The 25,654-nt window shown below is 34.6% G+C and overlaps 1 protein-coding gene across 4 annotated transcripts in view; it reads right to left on the minus strand.

Moving 5' to 3' along the window:
• Nucleotides 1–25,654, minus strand: part of GRM5 (glutamate metabotropic receptor 5) — a 562,738-nt gene that overhangs the window by 329,806 nt on the left and 207,278 nt on the right. For all 4 annotated transcript variants that reach the window (XM_057299211.2, XM_003832988.5, XM_034933511.3 and 1 more), the window contains exon 3: nt 24,194–24,443. In XM_057299211.2, the coding sequence (XP_057155194.1) occupies nt 24,194–24,443 (250 nt within the window). The remainder of the gene's footprint in view (nt 1–24,193; nt 24,444–25,654) is intronic.

The raw sequence follows: 25,654 nt of genomic DNA on the forward strand, positions 1-25,654 counted from the left end.
TTACCAAAATAAAAAAAAAATAGTTTCTTCATTGTACTTACCAAAATTAAGTATTAAATATTTAGTACATATTTGCTATTTTTCTTAGACCCTAAGTTCTATAGGAATTAGTGATGAAAAATCATTTTTAAAATAAAGGCCATCATCAACTACAAATACACAGACACACATGTATGTACAAATAATTATATATATAATTATTTTATTTATTTATTTTTCTTTTATTTTGGACCTTTGAAAATTTCATTAAAGCCTTCCAAGGGCCAATGGACCAGCATCTGGTAGCCACTAGTCCAATGTGTATTAGGTAACTGATGTCCGTTTTCCACCATCTGGACATATTGTCACTGGTGACTGTCATATATTTACTGGACAAGAAGGATTAAGTGGCATAATGCCCATAAAAAGCATTTTGTAATCTTTAAAGCACTAAATAAATATAAGGAATTAGTACTGTTACGGTTATGATATTGCCTCAGAATGCATGGTAACAAATTCTAAGCTGAAAAAAATTCCCTTTATCTACTTAAAAATCACAAGACTATGTAGACTTTTAGGAATAAAATTTTCCCATAGGAGTGGTAATCACCAACTTTTTCAATTGTTTTGCTACATAATCCAGCCTGCTATAGAAACTTCAAAAATGGAAAGGTGGAAGTGTCAGGCTATAACAATCTCTTGAGATGTCATATTAAATGTAAATACATCTTGAAAGTTTCTTGGCATATCATTAGAGCAAGATTCTATTGTAGGAAGCAAGAGGTTTATTTGTAATGGAGAATTTTTTTTAAACAGCACCGTCTTCTCTGGCTAAATAAGCAATTTGTACAAATGACAAATGTGTTTATTTTGCTTGAGAAATGAGGACATCTGAACACCAGTTATTTACAAACGTCTATGTAAATAACTTCAAATGCAAGACCTATGTAAGTAATTTAATCAATGTGCTAAGGGCAGTGCCATTCACCTCTCCTGTAATTCCATCACCCTCACCTACTGACCTCATTTGGCACTACTCCACATCAGCAATGTTACATTTTCCTCCCTTAATCTTCCAGCACACTTCATCTTTCTGGATGTTTAGTCACACATCCTTACATGCATACTCATATTTCACAGAGATTTCTAGACCTCATATTTCATGGAGATTTCTAGATCTTTTAGTTTTTAGTTTTCTGCAAATATGTTATGCTCTTCTTGCTATGTAAACTTTGCTTTAGGACAAATGAAGAGTCAGCTAGTTCCCCTGCTTACGCCATTTTCATTTCATCCTAACACTCTTTGAACAGCTGACTGTGCTTATTTTGTACCAGAACATGAAACTACTCACTTGGCTGGTTGTTTGAATCCTGCTGCTTCTTCCAGACCTGCTATTTTGATCTCAGATGATTCCAGGATTCTAAATGAGAAACTTTAAAAAATCCTATCTGCTAAAATATGGATTAAGGTTTCTTCAGCTTATTTATTTCATTAGGTGCTTATTTTGTACCAGGTATTCTTTATAGTGACATAGGATAGAGCAGTAAACAAAATCCCTTTCCTCATGGAGCTTACCTTCTAGCATAGACTAGAGAGACAATAAACCAAATAAATAAGAAATTTTGTAGCAAATGTGCTACATGTTATAAGGCAATACATATTATTGACAAAAATAAAGTGGGTGGGGGGTAAAGACTATCAATGGTAGCGTATGTTTTATGTTTAAATGTGATGGTCAGAGATGTTTCAGTGAGAAGGTAACATCTGAGTGCAGATTTTACGTGACAAATCTATTGATGTTGATATCTGGGGGAAGGTTGTTTCAGGCAAAGAGAACAGTAAGTGCAAAAGCCCTGAGGTGGAAGTGAGACTAGGAACAGCAAGAAGACCACTGTGGCTGAAGTGAATTGGGACAGGGGAGGAGCAATAGGACATGGATGGGAAAGGCAGAAGAGGTATGTGTTAATCTGGTAACACAGTGTAAGACTGTGGGTTTTACTGTAAATAAATGGCAAGTAAATTAGATGGATTGTTAGAGAAGAAAAAAGATAAACTTGTATACTTTAGTTACCATCTAAACCAGAATCCAGATATAATTGTTTTGTGTTCCTTGAGATATAGGTAATTGTACATTCACAACTTAGGATCCTAATTTTCATCCAATCTTATTTGTTCTAATTTGGGCATATATGTATTTTTCTTTAAAGTGTTTATTTGGAACTGGAGATATGAGGACCCAGGATCATGACAGGACAATATAAGAAGAAGAAAATAAGTAAATTGATAAAGACAAAAATATAAAATGTTATCTCTAAATAGTAAAATAACAAACCAATCCCATAAAAAGTAAAGAAAAGGATACTTGTTATCACAATTATTATACAGCAGTGATTAAAAAATTTTAGTGAATGTAATAAATCAAGAAAATAATATCATTAGTATAAGGACTGGAGATAAATTGACTCAGATACTTTGTGTTAATAAAATTATTGTGCATGTTTAAAATCCAAAACTTCTGGAGAAAACTACAAATATTAAATAAGAATTTTGAATTATACAAACATTAAGTGGCTTTTCTCATTATTAGCAACAATTAGTTGGAAATCAAAAATATACTAACAAAATTACAAAGGGTGGTAATAATTCAAGAAAACGAAAATATTTATAAAGCAATCTGTCTTTATGGCAGAATGTAAAAATAGGAATTAAATTTCTTCTCTTTTTTATTAGAATATTTAATATCATTAAAATTTCAGCCCTCTAAATATTAATATTTAAAAACTTAATTTTATAATTAGAAAAATAATCTTAAAAAATTCTTAAAGACCAACAATATTTAAGAGAAAAACAAAATTAGTATATGAAAACTAAAAATAATTAGAGTGGCATGACTTACAAGTATTAAGTATAATAGAAAAACAATGTAATCAAAACACTATGTTGGCCGTGCTTGGTGGCTCATGACTATAATTCCAACGCTTTGGGAGGACAAGGCAGGCAGATCATTTGAGGCCAGGAGTCTGAGACCAGCCTGGCCAATGTGGCAAAACCCTGTCTCTACTAAAAATACAAAATTTGGTGGGTCGCAGAAGCACATGCCTATAATCCCAGCTGCTAGGGAGGCTGAGGCGAGAGAATTGCTTGAATCTGGGAGGTGGAGGTTTCAGTGAGCTGAGATTGTGCTACTGCACTCCAACCTGGGCAACAGAGTGAGACTTGGTCTCAAAAACAAACAAACAAACATCCACCTACTATGCTGCTACAAAAGAAAGATAAATAAAACAATAGTACCAAAGAGAGTATCTAAAATGATATAATAGTATACAGAAAATATATAATTTAAAATATGTACAATTGTAATGAAATATGAAGAAGTGTTGTTATTTCAATGGGAAAGAATTATTTACTAAATCATGCAGGCACATCTGATCATCTATCTCAAAGGACCTCGCAATGCACCAATTTTAATTTAAAAAATTGTAGTTGGATTAAATGAATAAAGGTACAAAACAAGAAAACAAAACTGCCAGTTTTCAGAGAAATTTTTTGGATCAAAAAGAGGAGTGAAGAAGCTATAAAATAACTTTTAAATATGTATTTGATTATGTACAAGCAAAAAACGGCAAATTTAGCATAATCAATATCCTAGAACCAAAGTATATATTCAGGGGAAATCTGTATGTCAATGATTATAAAGCCAAAGAGAAATGTGAGGAAGAGAATGTCCATATTCACATTGGTTACCTGGGGAGAAAGTAAGAAGAGACAGGAAGAAGGGAGAGGAGAAGGTAGACAGAAGGAAAAACAAACAAACAAACAAAACCACAAAAACCAAAAGAGATAATGGAAAGAAGAAAACAAAACAAATAATGGAAAAATAAAAAAATATATATGCACTAGCATAATGTCTACTTATATTAATGTTACATGTTAAAAAGGATGAATGGACACATTGCAAAGCATCAAAGAGGAAAAGGCAAATGAAAACAAAGATTTGATTTGGGGATTGGATTTTGGAAAGTATTCTTCTGACATTTAAAATATATTTAAATAAAATATATTTAAAATATATTGAAATAAAATATATTTAAAATATATTGAAATAAAATATATTTAAAATATATTGAAATAAAATATATTGAAATAAAATATATTTAAAATATATTGAAATAAAATATATTTAAAATATATTGAAATAAAATATATTTAAAATATATTGAAATAAAATATATTTAAAATATATTGAAATAAAATATATTTAAAATATATTGAAATAAAATATATTTAAAATATATTGAAATAAAATATATTTAAAATATATTGAAATAAAATATATTTAAAATATATTGAAATAAAATATATTTAAAATATATTGAAATAAAATATATTTAAAATATATTGAAATAAAATATATTGAAATAAAATATATTTAAAATATATTGAAATAAAATATATTTAAAATATATTGAAATAAAATATATTTAAAATATATTGAAATAAAATATATTTAAAATATATTGAAATAAAATATATTTAAAATATATTGAAATAAAATATATTTAAAATATATTGAAATAAAATATATTTAAAATATATTGAAATAAAATATATTTAAAATATATTGAAATAAAATATATTTAAAATATATTGAAATAAAATATATTTAAAATATATTGAAATAAAATATATTTAAAATATATTTAAAATAAAAGTAAGAGAGGCTTCAAAATGGCTGACTGAAGGTATCTGGTACTTGCCTCCTCCGCAAAACAAAAACAAAAGTAAAAAATCTCCATGCAAATGGATAATCACACTTTGAATGTATTGCCTTAGAAAGAATGCTGAAATTCAACAGAGAAGTAACAGAAAACACCTAAGGCAGAAAAGAAAGGGAAGTGAGGCATCCTTCTCTGCCAGGAGCCAGGAGAGACTTCCCAATGTGGGGAAAGAGTAAGTGAGCAACCCCTAATGGTCCATATCCCCACCACGGATTCCTGCAATACTTGCCAGAGCCATTCTACCCACACTGGCTGTGAGACTAACAGAGAGAGCTACGTGAAGACAGCTCTGACAGCATGGCTCAAGAAAGGGAGGTCACACTGTGTATTCGTCTGTTTTTATGCTGCTGATAAAGACACACTCAAGACTGGGCAATTTACAAAAGGAAGAGGTTTAATTGGATTTTGCAGTTCCACGTGCCTGGGGAGACCTCACAATCACGAAGGTAGGCAAGGAAGAGCAAGTCAGGTCTCACATAGATGGCAGCAGGCAAAGAAAGAGCTTGTGCAGGAAAACTCCCCATTATAGTAACCAGATCTCATGAGACTTACCATCATGAGAACAGCATGGGAAAGACCTGACCCCCATGATTCAATTACCCCCAACCAAGGCCCTCCCACAACACATGGGAATTCAAGATGAGTTCTGAGTGGGGACACAGCCAAACCATATCACGCTGGATCCCGCACACATCTCAAGCCCTAAACAACTACAGTGAGGTACCATTTTGAGAGCCCAGTAACCACCAGTCTGTATCCTGCATCTCCTTATTCCTGGAGTAAAACTGACATCCCCTGATCACAGGTGGATGCTGCTGTCAGATGCTATGGCCAATGCCAAGTACAAGCCATTGGCAGCAACCCCAACTGACACAAGTAGCAGGGCCATCATGCATTTAAAAGTGCCATGAAGAAAGGCTATCTCACTTGTAGCCACCACTTGGGGCTAAAGCTTGAACTCCCAGCCTCCTGCCTATGGCTTTTGCCACTGAAAGCAACTCCACCATTCCCAGAAGCAGGGCCACAGTGCAGCCGCTGCCTCCCCAACCAAGCATTCTGCCAGGAATCTGGGCATCATTCAGCCCATGCCTACCACAGCCAGCATCAGCATGTACCTATTTGGGACCTCATGACAGTCACACCCCATTCAAGTATCCCTCACCCAGTGCCTGAACATGTCACTTGGCATCTGGGGGTTTGGCAATCGCTCTGCCCCATCCACCACCTCTCATGGTGCTGAGGATGAGCCCACCCAAATTGCCACTACCACCACAGCTGGCATCTATCCACATGCACCAACTGTGGGCCAGCGATTGCAGCCACTGATAACACCAACTTGGACTGCTTGGGATCCAAAGGATTGTTCTGCCACTGCTACTCCCATCACCAACACAACACCCACTGCTCAGGGACCTGAGTATCTACCTACCTGCCCAATGCAAAGCTGCCACTACCAGCACCTGAGCAAGCTGTCTGGAGGCCAAAGAATCAGCTAGCCTGAGCCCATTAACATTGGTGCCAGTGAATGCTGTGCTTGGTGAGACCCAGGCACATTTAGCCTGCCATTGCCACCACTGGGGCCTGAGGACTATCTCAGTGGATGTTCCTGTCTCCAGCAAAACATCACTACAGACTTCACTACCAATTGTACCATAAGCTACTAAGGAAATCACAGACAATACTGACACTGCCTATACCCAAAGAAATCATACAAAAACTACACTACTGCACACACTCAGAGCCAAAGTGCCCTATCCAATCAATACCACAGATACTAATTTGTAGATGACATGATCTTACATATCTAGAAGAATTTAAAGACTATACCAAAAACCTTGTAGATCTAATAAATTTAGTAAAGTTGCAGGATGCAAAATTAAAATACCAGTAGTATTTCTATACACCAATAATGAACTGGCTGAGGAGAAAATAAAGAAGGCAATCCCAATTACAATGGCTATTAAAAAAATCTATAAGTATACTTAGCCAAGGAAGCAAAAGACCTTTACAAAGAAAACTACAAAATTCTGATGAAAGAAATTTAAGAGAACTTAATTGAATATGAAGACATCCCGTATTCATAGATTGAAAGAATTAACATTGTTACAATGACCATACTGCTCAAAGCAATCTACAGATTCCATGTAATTCCTTTGAAAATACCAATAATATTCTTCACAGAAAAAGAAAAAAAATCTTAAAATTTATATGGAATCAAAAAAGAGCTTGAAAAACCAAAGCAATCCTAAGTAATAACAACAAAACTGGAGACATCACACTACCTGACTTTAAAATATATTACAAGAATATAGTGACCAAAACAATATGGCATGATAGGAAAAATGGTACATAGACCAACAGAACAGAATAGAGAACCCAGGAATAAATCCATGCGTTTTTTATCCAAATGATTTTTGGAAAAGTTGTCAAGAATATTCAATGAGGAAAGAACATCCTTTTCAATAAATAGTGCTGGGAGTACTTGATATCCATATGCAGAAGACAGAAACAGGACTCCTATCTCTCATGATATATAAAAACATCTTAAACGGATTAAAGACTCAAAGTAAGACCCTAAACTATAAAACAACTAAAAGAAAACATAGAGGAAACACTTGAGGACATTGGGCTAGGCAAAGATTTTACAGCTAAGACCTAAAAAACACAGACAACAAAAACAAAAATAAACAAATGGGATTGTTTTAAACCAAAAAGCTTCTGTACAGTGAAGAACACAATCAACAGAGTGAAGAGATAACCTGTTGAATGGAAGAAAATATTTGCACAATGTTTCATCTGACAAGAGAGTAATATTTAGTATATACAAGGAACTTAACAGCTTAAAAAAAAACTAACTCCCACTGCCCCCCCAAAATACAAATAATTGCATGAAAAAGTGGGCAAAAGACATGAATAGACATTTCTCAAAGACGTATAAATGGCCGACAGGTACATGAAGGAATGCTCCACATCAATAAGCACCAGGGAAATGTAAGTCAAAACCACAATGAGGTATCATCACCCCAGTTAGAATGGCTATTATTAAAAAGACAAAAAATAAAAGATGCTGGCCAGAATGCAAAGAAAAGGGAAAGACAATATTGGTAAAAATGTAAATTTATACAGACACTATGGAAAACAGTATAAAGGTTTCTCAAAAAAGAAAAAATAAAACTATTGTATGATCCAGCAATTCCAATACTAGGTATGTATCTGAAGAAAAGGAAATCAGTAGATCAAAGAGATATTTGCACCTCCATGTTTATTACAGCACTATTCACAAAAGCAAGATATGAAATAAATCTAAGTATCCATCAATGGATTAATCCTTAAGAAATGTGGTATATGTAAACACAATGAAATACTATTAGCGCATAACAAATAATGAAATCATGTCATTTTTAGCAACATGGATGAAACTGGTGTTCATTATGTTAAGTTAAATAAGCCAGGCACAGAAAGACAAATATTACATGTTCTCACTCATATATGTGGGACCAAAAAAAAAAAGGTTTTCGCATGGAAGTGGATACCAGAGGCTGAGAAGTGTGTGTACATGGGGAGGGCGTAAATAAGAGAGGTTGATTAATGGGTAAAAACAATTGTACAATTAGATAGAAGAAAAACATTCTAATGTTTGTTAGCTGAGTAGACTATCATTAACAAAAATATATTGTTTGTTCTAAAATATCTATAAGAGAGAACTTGATATGTTCCCAACACATACAAATGATCAATATGTGAGGTGATGGATACTGTAAATACCCTAACCCTAACATGATCATTACTCATTCTGACTGTAAAAAAAAATCATGTGTACCCCATAAATATGTACAAATATGTATCCATGACAAAAGCAATTTAAAAAATTACTTTTTGTAAAAAAAATGCCAACTATTTTTTTAAAGTAAAATTAAGTAAGAAAACAGATTTTGGCATGTACAAAAAGGTAAATTGAGAGAATCTCTATAAATCATCTTGAAGCATAAAGACTTGTATTCATGACTTGATAAGCTATTAGAAAACAATAAAGCTTTAAAATATTCTGAACTAATGACTGAATGATATCTAATCAATATTCACTTTATTACCTGGCAAGTCTAATAATATGAAGTCAGAGTACTGAAGAAACTACATCTATTTTCCCTGCCTTTGAAAGGAAATAAAACCTATGAAGGCTTCCTTTAAAACAGCACATGTGTCCAGGAATGTATCTGGTCTTCCTTGTCTCACCACTTTACTAATAATTTGACTTTTCCTATTGCAAGTGATTGATTAGTTGAATGCATGTTTAAGCCTCATAGAAAGTGCTCATTTCTTCAGACGTGATTTGCAAAGGCCAGAAATTCACCATTCAGTAAGAAAAGCTATGAAATAGACCTGTCATAAACTCATGGGGAGGGTGTCCTAGGGAGTCACCTCTGTTCTCCACCAAGAGACTTTTAGCTGGCTTACTTGCAGAGAAACATATATTTAGTCTACTTTTTCACTTTTAGGGTGTGAGAATCCTGCCTTTTACTTAGGCTGACTGAGTTAAAGAGAATCGTTTTTCTGCCTCTCTATTACTGCCAATTTTTTTCCCCCTGCAGTTTCAGCCACTCTAAAATATCTACAATGTGTTAGGTATGAAAGGTATGAAGATTTATAAACCTTTACCCACACTTTCAAGGAGCTTATATTCTAGTGTAAGAGGAAAAAGAAGAAAACAGAAAAATAAAAATGAAAAGTTCCAGGGATATTTAAGGGGTCTGTGGAAGTCTTACTGGAGTTCAGGATATCTTCCAAACTGCCTGGAAATGCCTTACATTATAAACCTGATACATAAACCTGAGTATATAGGTAAAAGACAGGGAAGTAATTCCAGGGACAAAACAGTGTAGGTTACACTGTAAGCTAGATATGTTCAGAGAATTGTAATCATTTTGAGATAGAATAGGTGAAGATACAGCAGTGGGAAGGTGGAGAAGTGTGTCAATTCTGATATTCGGCTGGTATGCATCAGCATGAATTAACCCATTGGTTATGACTTGCATCTGTTTTGATTGGATCCACATCTTACTAGTTGTTACATATTTTAAATCTCACCTTTGAGTATCATAGGAAGTGATTGGCAGATTTTAGGCCATGTAGTGTATGCCAAATTATGGAGTGGAATATGATGGCAAAGGGGAGTCAACTAAGATCATTTTGCAGAAGGATGACACAATTACATTTGTTTTACAGAAAAAACAACTCTGAGGAAACTGGGGATGATGGGATGAGGAAAAAAGAAAAGAAGCATTTTTAATCCATGTTATTGATACGATTTAGCAAATGAGAGGTGTAAAAATAACTGTATTAAAAAGACTAATATCTATACCCAAAGAGTACATTTCTTATTAAACTTAGCACATTCTTTTATTTTAGGTAAAATTAAATCACTTAGGGTTGAATGAGAAGGTAGTTCAAATGCACTGCCTGTTGCAATTGCTTTGAACATTATGTTCCAGGATGTTGAAGTCAAAAAAAGCTCCTTTGTTCTGGGTCTCCTCTCCACTGAGAATCACGGCATTCAAGCCTGTACCCTCAACTCCAACCAACACTCCTAAGACTCTCCGATCTCATAACCCATCAGAAGCCCTTAAACCTCAAGAAGGATTGAAAAAAAAAGTGGAGTTTATGTGCAAACCATGACTACTTTTGAGTAATATTGAAAACTTAATACTGCTATGTAAGTAGGCATATTCATCTTCACAGATGAAAAAACTCTGGATCAGGTAGCAAACCTCTCCTGTAAAGGGTCAGATAGTAAATATTTAAGGATCTATGGGACATATGACTTCTATTAAAACTGTTCAATTCTGCAATTATAGCCCCAAAGCAGCCATAGACATTATGTCAATGAATGCGACTATGTTCCAGTGAAACTATCGTACAAAAATAGAATTCAGCTGATGGGCCTCAGTTAATCAGTCACTGTTTTTAGTATGATTTATCACAATGCCTGTCAACTAATAGAAATATACATATGTATATATGTGTGTATATAAATCTGTATGTGTGTGTATATATATGTATGATAGTTCACATCTTCTGTTAATTCCACCAAATCATGTCAATCTTCTAGAAAACAGGCCAGGCGCGGTGGCTTATGCCTGTAATCTCAGCACTTTGGGAAGCTGAGGTCACTGGAAGTCAGGAGTTTGAGACCAACGTGGCCAAGATGGCCAAAGCTCATCTCTAATAAAAAATATACAAAAATTAGCTGGGCATGGTGGTGCATGTCTGTAATCACAGCTACTTGGGAGGCTAAGGATGGAGAATCGCTTGAACTCAGGAGACAGAGACTGCAGTGACTTGACATACCGCCACTGCACTCCAGCTTGGGTTATAGAGTGAGTGAGATTCTGTCTCAAAACAAAAAACAAAAAACAAAAACAAACAAACAAAAGAACAAATCTAGAAAACAATAAAGAGCAAATGTTTTTGACTGGAATTCAGCACAGAATAATATTCAGTTTTCCTTTGTTTCTCTGTAGATGTTTACACACACTTATAAAGCAACTTCAAACTTTTCTGTTTACTAAAAACTAAAGTTTCATCAAAAAGTTTAGTTTCCTGAGAAAATGGAAGTGCAGTTTGAATAGTCCATCTAATTATTAAATTTTCTTGATTACAGAAAGTGTAATTGCTCCTGGTTTGTTAATCTTATTTTTTTTAAAAAAGAAACATTTTCAGAATCACCTTTTCCTTTGTTTAAATTATCTATCTTGAAAATAGAGAAAAACATATTATCTTATAATGTAAGGACAAAATTTATTACTGAAATTGAGGATTATCAAAGATCCAGAGATGGTTTTCCAGAATGGTTTAGGATACAGGTTATCTTCTAATATCCTCACTGCCATTTACTACCTGTGGGACCTTGAGCAAATTAGTTGTCTCTCTGTGTCTCAGTTTCTTCAGCTATAAAATGAAGTTAATAATAATAGCTTACAAATAGAATTGCTATAAAAAGTCAATAAATTAATACATGAAGATCAACCACTTAGAACAGTGCTTGCTAAATAAAGATCACTCTATAAAAAGTGATTATTATCAAAATGTTTTAAATATTTATCTAAACAAATGTTCGCAGTGCAATCAATCTCAAAGCCACCAGCGCACTTTGAGATGCAGATTACTTTAAAGCACAAGCTCTAGTATTAGAAGAGGGCTTCAAAGTCCTGGGTTGGTTTCATCCTGGACATAGGAATACTTCATTCAATAACATCAAAAGCCCCTGTTCATTTTCAGTTGTCAGACCTACAGCACCTCCCACGTCAACTGGTATTATTTACATTTCAGCTTATATCTAGCAAGCAGAGTTGCCTTTAAAGACATAAGTTAAGTCGGCCGGGCGCGGTGGCTCACGCCTGTAATCCCAGAGCACTTTGGGAGGCAGAGGCAGGTGGATCACGAGGTCAGGAGATGGAGACCATCCTGGCTAACACGGTGAAACCCCGTTTCTACTAAAAATACAAAAAAATTAGCCGGGCATGGTGGCGGGCGCCTGTAGTCCCAGCTACTTGGGAGGCTGAGGCAGGAGAATGTCGTGAACCCGGGAGGCGGAGCTTGCAGTGAGCCCAGATCGCGCCACTGCACTCCAGCGTGGGTGACAGAGCGAGACTCCATCTCAAAAAAAAAAAAAAAAAAAGACATAAGTAACGTCTCTGAGTTTCAGATTCTTCATCTATAAAGTTAGGTTAATATTACTCACTTCAGAAGGGACTTGTGAGAAATAAAAGAAATATCTCATTCTTTACATTTTAATAGGGGTGTTTGAGGGGAACTTTTATGCTCCAGGAGAGAAAAGCATGGAAGGAAAACACACAGCTTCATTCCACTATCTTCCTACTATCCCTTCTGGGGATAGTGACTCACCTGTCTGGTGAAACTGGAGAAGGGGTTAAGTGTGTACGACTCCATCTCTTCTTTTTATGGAGCAGTCTGTTCTCTGAACCTAAGAGTTTTTCTGTTGTCCTTCTGAAAGCTACCTATTAAAGCGAGCAAGTCCTGTGATTGTTCAGCCCTGTCTGTGACTGTGGGGATGGAGAAGAATATTTGGTCACAGATCAAAGATTTGGTTTTCATTTAGCTAATATATACTAACTCCATGACTTCTTGCTGGTATTTAATTTGAGGAAAGGGCTATTATTTAATGAACCTTTAAATCCCTAACAGTGAGAAATTAATATAATACTTTATGTGACTCTACAGTTACAAATGTTAAATTTGGCCTTACTTTAAAAATATCTTGCATTATAGTTTAACAAAATCTTTCTCTCCTCATTGTTTATAACAGATGGAGTAATATCTTTCAAAAATAATAAATGAAACCACTTATTAGCAGTATAGGTTTCCTGGTTTCCAATCTCCACTGACTGTTTCTCAACCCACTGCCACACCCCTTATGCTACACACACACACACACATACACACACAAACTTCCTTCTCCACTTGCCTCCAAATTTAGGAAGAAAGGCCATCATGTGATTTTTCTATTTCTAAACTTTTAAGCTATATCTGCCCCAACACATTTTTAAATTTCTGTTCTAGTTCTGTAGTACATCTTCTCAGTTGGTTTCCTCCACCTGGACTTTAAATGCCACCCCTTCCCACATTTTTATGCATTTTATACTATTCGTAACCCTCTTTTCATTAATTAAATCACCTATACTGCCTGGATACCAAAATTAACCAATTAAATAAACAACTGACCTTTGCATGCAAGATACAGATACTATATATCATAAAATGTTAAAAATCTAAAAATTATGAAGCTTGGCATTGTCTGAAGATCATAAAGCCCAAATTAAATGACAAGAGTAAAAATATTTTCAACATATTCCAATGAGCTACCTTCCTTACTTTATAAAGTTTTTAGAAATCAATAAGGAAAAATAAACAAAAAATAGTTTTAGTACATGGATAGGTAGCTTTTAGGAAATATTGACATAAGATAATATTTACTATCTTACTCATAATTTTAAAACTACAAAATAAAACATTATGATGCCATTTTCATTCATAATATTATCAAAGTGCAAATGATTTAATAATACCATGAGTTGACACAGAAATACAAGTGCTTTTCACTATACATTTTGTTCACCACTTAAATTATTTTTTGTGATTATAAATTACATCTTTGGAGAGAAATAAAATGTTAATGTTAAAAAATCTCTCTTTACCTCATTTTCCCTTAAAATATACAGTTGACCCTTGAATAATGCAGGAGTTAGATGCAACATCATGTTACACAGTCAAATATCTATATATAACTTTTGACTCTCCTAAATCTTAACTACTAATGGCCTACTGTTGACCCAAATCCTTACAAATAACATAATCAGTTGATTAACACATATTTTTGTATGTTGTATGCATTATATACTGTATTCTTATAATAAGGTAAGCAAGAGGAAGTAATGTTATCAAGAAAATCATAGGGAAGAAAAATATATTTACTATTCATTAAGTAGATGTGGATCATCATAAAGGTTTTCATCCTAATTGTCTTCATACTGTAGGCTGATGGGGAAGAGGAAGGGAAGGGGTTGGTCTTGCTGTTTCAGGGGTGGCAGTGGTGGAAGAGGCGGATGAGGTGGAAGGGGAGGCAGGAGAGGTAGGCACACTTAGTTTAACTTAACACATTTAAGGAAATGCATTTTTGCCTTTTTTTTCATTTCTCTAAAAATGTTTCTATACAGTACCAATCCTTCTTCCACTGTTAGCTTTAATTTCAGTCCCTGTATCATAGAAAGGATCATGTCATAAAAGAAGTCAAAAGCAGTCTTGAATAACTGAAACCCTCCTGCCAGATTATCTAATGTCAATTTGCTTTCTGTTACTACTTCTTCAACATCATCTTCCTCCTCATCTGGCACTGGTCCAAAAGCACTCATCTCCATCAAAGTCATCTTCTGTTAATTCTTGTAGTGTGATGTCTGTTAGCTCTTGAATTTCTCCAAGATCCATATTCTGAAACCCTTCACCCCCACCTTTTTTTCCCATACCTATGATCTCATGATTTCCTTGATTGGCTCTATCATAAATATTGTGAAGTGATACACAAGATCTGGAAACAGTTTTCTTCAGCAGGAATTTATTGTATCAGGCTTGAGGGCTTTCAGGGCTTTTTCCATAACAACAATTGTATCTTCAGTGGTATAATTTTTCCAGACTTTCATGACGTTGTCTCTATTTGGATCCTCTTCAACCAGTTGATGATCCTTTCCATAGAGTTCTGTGTGTAATGAGCCTTTATGGTCCTTATGACCCCTAATCTAGAGGCTGAATTAGAGACTTTGTGTCTGGAGGCAAGTAGATACTTTCCATGTTGAACTCATGAGGTTCTGGGCGGTAAGAGGCATTGCTCAATAGCAAAGGAACTTTATAAGGTAGTCCTTCCTAGCCAGGTACTTCATGACTTCAGGGACAAAGTGCCGATGGAAACAATCAAGGAAAATAGCTCTAAATGTCCAGGTCTTCTTCTTGTACAACCAAAAGACTGGTAGCTGATGTTTATCTTTTCCCTTCAATGCTAGAAGATTAGCAACTGTGTAGATAAGAAAAGTCATGATCATAATAAACCTGACTGTATTGTCAAAAAACAGGAGGGTTAGCTTACTCCTTCCTGCCTTAAATCCTAGTGCTCACTTCTATTCTTTACTAATAAATGTTCTTTGTGGTATTTTTCTGTACAGAATAGAGCACTTTGACACACATTAAAAACCTGTTGCAGCAAATATTCCTTCTCCTCAGTGGTTTTCTTAATGGTGTCTTGGAACTTGTCTGCTGCTTCTTGGGCAACAGAAGCTGTTTTTCTCATTATCTTGACAATTTTTAAGCCAAATATCTTTGTAAAATTATAAACCATCCTTTGCTAACACTAAATTCTCCAGCTTTAGATCCTTCACCTTCCTTTTGAGTAAGTCATCCTTTAATGACTTTGCTTTTTCTTGAATAATATTAGACTCTAAATGTATGCCCTTCTTATACCCAATCATACACCTACATAAAAGCTGCATTTTCAAAATTACATAAAAAGGTATTTCCCCAGAAGAGCAAGGTTTTCACATCTGCTGGTGTAGCCACAGGGATGGCTTCATACGTTTCCTTTTCTTTCGTTACGTTGGTCTTTCCTTATGCTGGATTTGTTTATCTTGAAATGAAGGGCATCTGCAGCTGCAGACCGGAATCCACAGTACATATTAAGCAACTCAACTTTTTCTTGTAATATCATGACTTTTCTCTTCTTCTTGGGAGCAGTTTCAGCATCACTACTGACACTTTTGTTCCCATGGTGTTATTTAAGGTTCACAGTATTGCAAAAGACATGATAAAAAATGTGCAATAATCAGGAACAATCACTTTTCACTGTAATGCGTGATTTAGTGGTGAAATGCACAGTTCACAGAGAGATGATTAGCCTCATACTGTGATTTAAGCAGATACTCACAATACTTGAGATCATTGCAATATCAATAGGAGGTGGCTTTGAAATTACTACAGTAGTACAACATGTACTACAGTTAATTTTATGTAGTTATGATTTAATAGTAAATCTTTGTTTTCTCTTAATCAGGAATGGCTCACAAGTGTGCACAAAAGTTTTGATAAATTTTAACTTTTTATAATAGATTGGTGTAGATTTTATGGTAGTAAATGATAAAATAGTATATGTAAATATTACATTCATTTATCACACATATTTTCTTATTTTTAAAAAAATATTCCTAGGCAACATGGTTTGTGTGTGAGTTTGTCCAAATTATTGCAAATCTCAAAAATAAATTTCAACCTATCAACTGAAAAAAATATGTAAATGGAGACCTGCACAGTTCAAACTCATGTTGTTCAAGGGTGAACTGTAGATTTCATTCTTCATTCCTTATTAGTTCAACTTCTCAAAATACTGGCTTATATGTCATGGGTTCATTTTCTCACCATCTACTCACTTCTTAGCTACTTCATTGTTAATCTGCTTTTATTACTCTATTCAGCCATGTCTTGTTAAATTGCCAATTTTCTCCACCTCAATAAATCCAAATGGCCATTTCAGTGTTATTTTCACTTGATCTCCTAAATTCAGTTGACATTGGTGGTCTTGCCTGTAAATATTCTCTTCCATTGGCTTGGATGACACAACACTCTTGGTTTCCCATCAACATCTCTGGATTTGCCTGTTCCTGTCTCCAATTTTGAGTTCATCTTTTTTTTTCAACCTAAATGCTGAGGTCCCTCAAAGATAATTTCTTTGAATTCCTCTCTTAATTTTAACAAACACGTCCTTGATTTGCTATTATCCTGATGATTCTCTCAGTTCTATTTACAGCCTATATATCTCTTCTGAGCTCTCAACTTACATATTCTCCTACCTAGTAGACTACTTTATCTTTGAAATGTACCTGAACTCCACTTATCCAAAACTGAACTCATGATCTGCTCTTTACTTCATATCTGACATTTCCCAATGACCTCAGTAAAGGTACTATCATTCCTATTGTTAACTTTTATCCCACATTACAAATTAATGACACTGAATGGCCCAGTAGAAGAAAATTATGGACATGCCTTTTTAATGCACTTGATTTTATTGTAACTCCACAGATATTGCATTTTTTACAAATTGAAGGTTTGTGGCAACTCTGTCCTACACATCTGTTGGCACTATTTTTCCAATGGCATGGTCTCATTTTGTGTAATTTTGTTAATTCTCACAATATTTCAAACTTTTTCATTATTATTATATCTGTTATGGTGATCTGTAATCAGCGATCTTTTTTGCTTATATTATTATTTCAATTTACATGATAATTATACACATTTATGGCATACAGTGTGATATTTCCATAAATGTATACAATATATAAGGATCAAATCAGGGTAATAAACGTATCCATCACCTCAGACATTTATTATTTCTTTGTGTTAGGAACATGCTACTGTTGTAATTGGTTTGGGGCATCACAAACTGTGCCTATATAAGACCGTAATGAGGGTGGTATGTTCTGATTGTCCTACCCACTGGCTGTACTTCCGTCTCTCTCCCTCTCCTCAGGCCTCCCTAACCCTAGAGACACAACAGTATTGAAATTAGGCTAATTAATAGCCCTACAATGGCTAAATGCTCAAGTGAAAGGAAGAATTGTAAGTCTCTAACTTTAAATCAAAAGCTAGAAATGATTATACTTAATGAGGAAGGTAAGGTGGAAGCAAATATAGGCCAAAAATTAGGCCTGTTGCAAAAAACAGCCAAGTTGTGAATATAGAGAAATGATAAGAAAGAGAAACAGCCTTATTGCTGATGTGGAGAAAGTTTTCATGGTCTTGATAGAAGATCAAGTCAGCCACAACATTCTTGTAAACCAAAATTCTAATCAAGAGCAAGATCTTAACTCTCTTTAATCCTATAAAGGCTGAGAGAGGGGAGGAAGTTACAGAAGATGTGTAAAGCTAGCAGAGGTTATTTCACGAGGTTGAAGACAGGAAACTGTCTCTATAACATCAAAGTGCTGGGTGAAGCAGCAGGTGCAGACTGATAGAGAAGTTTCAACAACATATTTTCAATGCAGACAAAACAGACTTTTTTTGGAAGAAGATGCCATCTAACACTTTCTCAGCTAGAGAGGAGAAGTCAAGGCCTTGCTTCAGATTGTCAAAGGACAGGCTAACTCTTCTATGAGAAGATAATAAAACTGGTGACTTGAAGTGGAAGCCAACAATCATTTCCATTCTGAGAAGACTAGGAAACTTATGAATTATGTTACATGTATTACTGTGTTCCAAAAATGAAAAAAACAAAGCCTGGGTGACAACACATCTCTTTAAAGCATGGTTTACTGAATATTTTAAGTCTACTTTTGAGAATTACTACACACACACACACACACATATGTATATATATATATATATATATACATACAAAAATCCTTTCAAAATACTACTGCTAATAATTGACAATGTGCCTGGCCAGCCAGGAGGTCTGATGGAGACATACATGGAGTTTAGTGTTGTTTACATGCCTGCTAACACAATATCCATTCTGCAGCTTATGAATCAACAAGTAATTTTGACTTTCATGTCTTATTATTTCTAAAATACATTTCATAAAGCCATAACTGTCATAGATGGTAATCCCTCAGATGGATATGGGCAAAGTAAGTTGGAAACCTTCTGGAAAGGATTCACCATTCTAGGTGTCATTAAGAACATTCATGAGTCATGAGAGAAGGTCAAAATATCAACAACAGGAGTTTGGAAGAAGTGATTCCAACCCTCATGGATGACTTTGAGATGTTCCAGTACTTCCAGTGAAGGAAATAACTGAAGATGTAGTGAAAAGAGCAGGAGGACTAGAATTAGAAAGTGAGTTCAAAGATGGGACTGAACTCCTACAATCTCATGATAAATCTTAAATGGATGAGGAATTGCTTCTTATAGATCAGCAAAGAAAGTGGTTTCTTGAGGCGGAATATACTCTGGTGAAGTTGCTATAAGCATTGTTGAAATGACAACAAAGAATTTAGAATATTACCTAAACTTAGTAGATAAAGCAGTGATAGAATTTGAAAGGACTGACTCCAATTTTAAGAGCAGTTCTAACGCGGGTAAAATGCCATCAAACAACATTTCATGCTACAGATAAATACCACTTCCTTTTGTGAAAGGAAGACTCATTTGATGTGGCAAACTTCATTGTTGTCTTATTTTAAGAAATTGCCACAGCCACTGCCACCTTCAGCAATTGCCACCCTAATCAGTCAGCAGCCATCAACATTGAGGCAAGACCGTCAACTAGCAAAAAGAATCTAACCCACTGAAGGCTCAGATGATCACTTGCTTTTTTTTTTTAGCAATAAAGTATATTTGAATTAAGATTTATATATTTTTAGACATAATTCTATTGTGCACTTATTAGGCTACAGTACAGTATAAACATAACTTTTTTTTTTTTTTTTGAGACAGAGTCTCGCTCTGTCGCCCAGGCTGCAGGACAGTGGCGCAATCTGAGTTCACTGCAACCTCTGCCTCCCGGGTTCGCGCCATTCTCCTGCCTCAGCCTCCTGAGTAGCTGGGACTACAGGCGCACGCCGCGACACCCGGCTCCTTTTTTGTATTTTTAGTAGAGACGGGGTTTCACTGTGTTAGCCAGGATGGTCTTGATCTCCTGACTTCATGATCCACCCGCCTCTGCCTCCCAAAGTGCTGGGATTACAGGCGTGAACCACTGCGCCCGGCCCACTTTTTATATGAATTGGGAAAACAAAACATTTGTGTGATTTTTATTGTGATACTGTTTTATTGTGGTGGTCTGAAATCAAACGCACATTTTCTCCAAGGAATGCCTGTATACTTGTTTGAAAATGACTTAATTTGGAATAGACATTCTTGCTACATGTAAAGATAAAGAATAATATCTACCTCTGGGGAATAGCCACTATCATAGTTTGACTAGCAAAACTGTAATTTCATTGGCAAGGATATTTCTTACAGTAAGTTCTTATCATTTCCATTTTGAAAAATATTGATGTAGATTGACCTCTAAGAAATGCTTCTTATAATCCTCAAGTACTTTTGAAATTTAAGTACATTTCCTTTTTGTGGTTTTGTAATAATCATCGTAGTAAAGAATATTCTCAAATTATTCAAATAAAGTTAATTATAGATCAAATGAAACTATCTTTTCAGTTGGTAATTTGCTAAAAACTAGTTGTTTCCAAGTCTTATTTAAATTTCTAACTTTTAAATAATGTATTTCAAGTAATTCTTTCCCAGATCTAGAACAAGACATTGTATTCATTCTAGAAAATAAGCCCCTTAAGAAATGCCATTACTGTTCAGATTATTGATCTCAGCTTGCTGTCAGAGCCAAAGGGTTTAGCAAGACTATTTCAGGGACCTGAACAGGATATTTTTATTGGCAATGAGACAGCAGATTACCCATAGCTCAAATGGAAAGACCTAGTGGCGAGGTGTGTATCATTCTAACATTCTATTGATGTGCAGCGCAGATAGTGAGATGTGCTGATGGATGAGGTTGTCTCAGCAGCAGAGTTGTCTTAGTCCTGCCAAGCACTTAAGTTGAACGACCTATTAAACATGGTTGACCTAAGGCAGTTGGAGATATTTATAAGTAACTACAGCTATTAAATGTGGACCTTCTAGTAGGCTCTAAATATAGCCTTTTTTTTTTTTCCACATAGCTTTGACTTCTAGTTCCTAAAGCCATTCATTCAAGTTGAATTGGGGAAGAGAAGGAGCAAAAAGAGAGATTTTCAGAATATCTGTAAACAAAATAACACTAGAATACTGAAAGAAGTTACAGCGTGAACTAAATAAAAATTTTCAGGAGGTAGCACTGATATAAAATACTAATTAAAATTAAAAATTTGAATTATCTAAAATTTTAAAAAAATAAACTCAGGTTCTATGTAGAACCTAGGGTTTGCTATCAAATAATAACTTTCCCTCTGTTTCTACTCTACAGAAGACAAGTTAGTAGAAAAGTACACTGGATTATAAGTTATGGTAGTTGGGTAATTGTGTCATCCAAATTTTGGAGGTATCAGTTTCCTCATTTGTAAAATTAGAGTTAGTAGATGTAAACTTTTTCTTACAAACTATTAACTTTTGCTTTTCTGTTCCATTTCACACATCAATATTTATTGAGTCTTACTTAGAACTCCTGTGTATAAAATAGAATAGTACTTGATATTTAGGTTGTTCTTAGATATGGGTTTTTTCATAACACTTATATGACCTTCTATCTAACTTATCTGTAAGTATCATAAGGGCAATAATTATTGTTTTTTTGCTCATTGATTTATTTCAAGCACTTTTACATATAGTAAACACTCAACATTTGTCAAATAATGATTAAATGAAACAATACATGTAAAGTGCTTAGCACAGTAATTGGCACAAAGTATTTGATAAATGGTCCTATAAATGGTTCTGATAAGTGGTTTTATGAACACCCACAGTGCCATCTCACTAAGATAGTTGGAAGAAGTTGGGATATTTCAAAGAGAAGTTGGAGAGTACTGAGGACCACACTGTTGTTCCCAAATATTTGAAAGAGCATCACGTTACTTTTAAAGAAAAAAAACATGGGCCAAGAGACAGAAACTACAGGGAGACAGTTTTAAAATTTGGAGTAAGGAAGACCTAACAAAACTGCTCAAAAATGAAATGAACTGATGTTCAAGTAAATGTCAAATTACTAAATAGCCAGTTAATGTGGGGATAAAAAAAATCTAACTAGAGGCTATAAATTTAGTATTCCATGAATTAAACGATATGGAAAGAACTCTATGTTTATCATATACAAAATAGATTTTAAAATACCCAAAATATAAAAATTTGCAATGCTTCTGGAAATAAAATCATACATGGAAAATGGCAAATATTGTAAAAGCCAATCTATTTACTTAGTGTACATGGGATCAAAGAACATTTGCTTTTTGGCAAATACACCATATGACTGAAAACAAATGCTGCTGATTTTTCTTATTAATGCTGGCAAATGGAGCAGATAGGAATCGTGGAATTCTTTATTCCCTATCAGAAAAACAGAACTACTTAAAGCCAGATTTTTTTCTTTTCTGTTCTTTTTACTGCGGTGGTAACACTGCACTTCAGAATACAGTATAAGAATATTGGCAGTTGGCATGTTTGTGGGTTGTATGAAACTAACTGGTACATCATTCCTGCCAACTAGCGATGATTTTGACAAAATATATGACATTGATAAAAAAGGAATCTCACTCAATATCATTTTTATTGAAGGATGTGTGGCCTCATACCAAAATAGCCCCATCAATCTATTGCCATCAGATCGGACAGAAAAGAATTGGGTACATAAAATGGCTGTCATAAAATGTATCCCAGCTGGAGCTAAGTCTGATCACAGACGGTCAGTTAAGCATTTGGAAAATGAAGGAAGTACATTTCCCTTAATAAGCCATCAAAAGTTAATAACAAGTGACTTGGCTCTCTATTTGGGGCAGAAATCCTGAGAAAGATGCAGTGGATTCTAAGGTTTTTGCTGTTCTTTACATTGGCTACATGTTAATAAAAAGATATATGGTACATAATGTTCTAAAGGTATGCAATGAAGAAGCAGCTTCCCTACCACTTATAAGTTCCAGTGTTACCATCTCAGAAGTGCACCTCATTCACACATTCAAAACTACGATGTTGTCTTACTAATTATGATAGTTAATTTTATGTGTCTAGTGCCTGGGCTATGAGTGCCCAGACATTTTAACAGACATTAATCTGCCTGTGTCTGTGAGAGTGTTCTGGATGAGATTAACATTTGAAGCAGTAGACTGAGTAAAGCAGATTGCCCTCTCTAATATGGATGGACTTCAAACAATCAACTGAAGACCTGAATAGTATTAAAAGGCTAAGAGGTAATGTTTTTTGCCTGATAGCATGAGATGGACATTGGTCTTTTTCAGCCTTCAGACTTGGACTGAAACATTGGCTCATCTTGAATTGCAAGCCTACCAACTTTCAGACTGCAAATTAATATTATCAACTTTCATGGTTCTAACACCTTTGGACTTGGATTGAAACTACATATTGGCTCTCTTGGGTCTTTAATCACATGAACCAATTCCTTGGAGTAAATATCATATGTGTATATATATATATACACACACACATATGTATATACACACACACACAAATTTATACATACACATATATATGTGTGCAGGACACATATATGCATATTTTTTATTATATATGTATATACTTTTGGTTTTAATTCTCTGGAGAATTTGACTAATACACTGATTCAGCCACAACAACAGGGAATGTGCTGAGTTGTGTCAATCAAGTGAATTATCCAGATAATTAAAGTCAATCTCTGTAGAAGCTGGTATTTTGGTATCTTGTCTAGAAACAACATAGGTCACCAGGCACCTACATTTTTGTGATATAAAATAACAAGCCAATTTTCTAATGCTTTACAAATGTGCTCTGAAAGCAATCCCTCATTTTCAAACCCAAAATTCTATGATTCAACATTATAAACCAAGCTCATGTAGTCATTCTCAAAATCAGCTTTAAAAGCAACTATGAGTTTGAGTCATGTTTACTTTCCAAATGAATTACTCAAGCATATAAAAATCCATTTCATTACCTTACAGTCATGGTTTTTAGGACTTAAAGATGCATCAACTTCATTTGTTGATTCCTGTTACTATTAATCAGCACATGGCGGATCTACTTATTTTCCGTGATTTTCTCCAGGCACAGGTGCGTTATGAAATTTAAGCTCTATTTCCACTGCACAGATTAAGCTTTGAAAGAATTTTTTATCATATACTAAAAGCTACCCTTCGGTGCTGCCAAATTCCTGGTATTAACTCCATGTAAATTTTCTTATTATCACTCACCTGCCCAGAAGCAGAAATTCTCCCGCTAGACCCAGGCGCCTCATGGCCATCAGCAGACCTCTCACCGTCATGCCCTCACAGAAGCAGGCCACCACCCGGGCCTTGGGCAAGTGACTTGTGAGCTTCTTCAGCAGCTTATCAAAGCTCTGCTCCCCTGCATTACTGTAGATTTTGTAAGAGTGGGCGATGCAAATCCCTTCCTTCGCTGACATATCTTTGAAGGCTTCCATCCCACTTTCTCCATAGTTGCCTGTGTGAAAACATAGATAAGCAGAGGGATAGTGAAATGAGAGTGTTGCATTAATTGGGTATAATCAGAATGCAGGTGTTAGGAGCATGAAAGTCATTGGTATGGGACTTGCAACCTGAAGACCTGAATTTTGGTTTTTGCTCTTTTGCCGAATTGCTTATTTTGGGCAAATTACAATTGAACCACATTATATATGCATTGATCATTTATATTTTCACTGTGATGGAGAGAATAATATAAAAAGCGTAAGCAATTCATCATCCTTTTATGACTCAAAATAGCTCTTATTCTAAATATGAGTTGATGGAAATATTTATCTGCTATTTTTTTGCATTCTATCTCACTTCCCTTTACTTCTCATTGATGACAATTTCATCCCACTGAGATTTTTGTATTTAAAGATATAGTACATATAAGTAATACATGTAGTTTATATAGTATAGATATTGCCATATAAATATTTTATAAAGTATTATATTATATATAATATTCAGTATATTATATACTTATAATCATGAGAATTTATGGTTTGGTCTTAATTGAAAAACTGAGATCCTTGCTTAAGATTTAGTCTTGTCGCAGGTGAATGTGTAAACTTATGAAAAACATTTACAGTTTTATCCTATACAACCATGGGGAAGTTATTGACAAGGATAAAAAGTTCAAAGTCTTTTGCAAAATTTGGGGACTAAGGACAAATGTTAGTCTTTTAAAATTAATGAAAAGGGGGATTAATATTGACAGTCAGCTATATGCCAGGACACAAGGACCTTTATATATGTGATCTAATTTAGCACTCGCAATAAAATATTGATGTAGATATTATGGGCTCCATTCCATACTTAGATCAGAAAACAGAGCAGTTAGGTCCATATTTACCTTGAGTTACACTAGCAGTAAGTGGAGGGCTGAACTCATTCACAGATCTAATAGCATAGGTTCTGCTCCCTCTACTTGTCTAAGGCTGACTCTTAGGAGTCTCAGAATTCTAATTACATCCGCATTTCTCTTTCCCATTTCAGAGTGACAATTCTCCAATTTTAGATATTTTTGGAACATTTTAAGGCTCTATATTTTATACAGGGCTCATATTCTGAATTTTCAAAATATTAGATATATGAGGGGGATTGCTTTGAAGAATACAAGAGGCTATTACAAGATAACCAAGCTGTAGAACATATAAGGATGTGACTGACCTAAAATTCAACTTG

This window comes from Pan paniscus, chromosome 9, assembly GCF_029289425.2.
Source record: "Pan paniscus chromosome 9, NHGRI_mPanPan1-v2.0_pri, whole genome shotgun sequence".
NCBI lineage: Eukaryota > Metazoa > Chordata > Mammalia > Primates > Hominidae > Pan > Pan paniscus.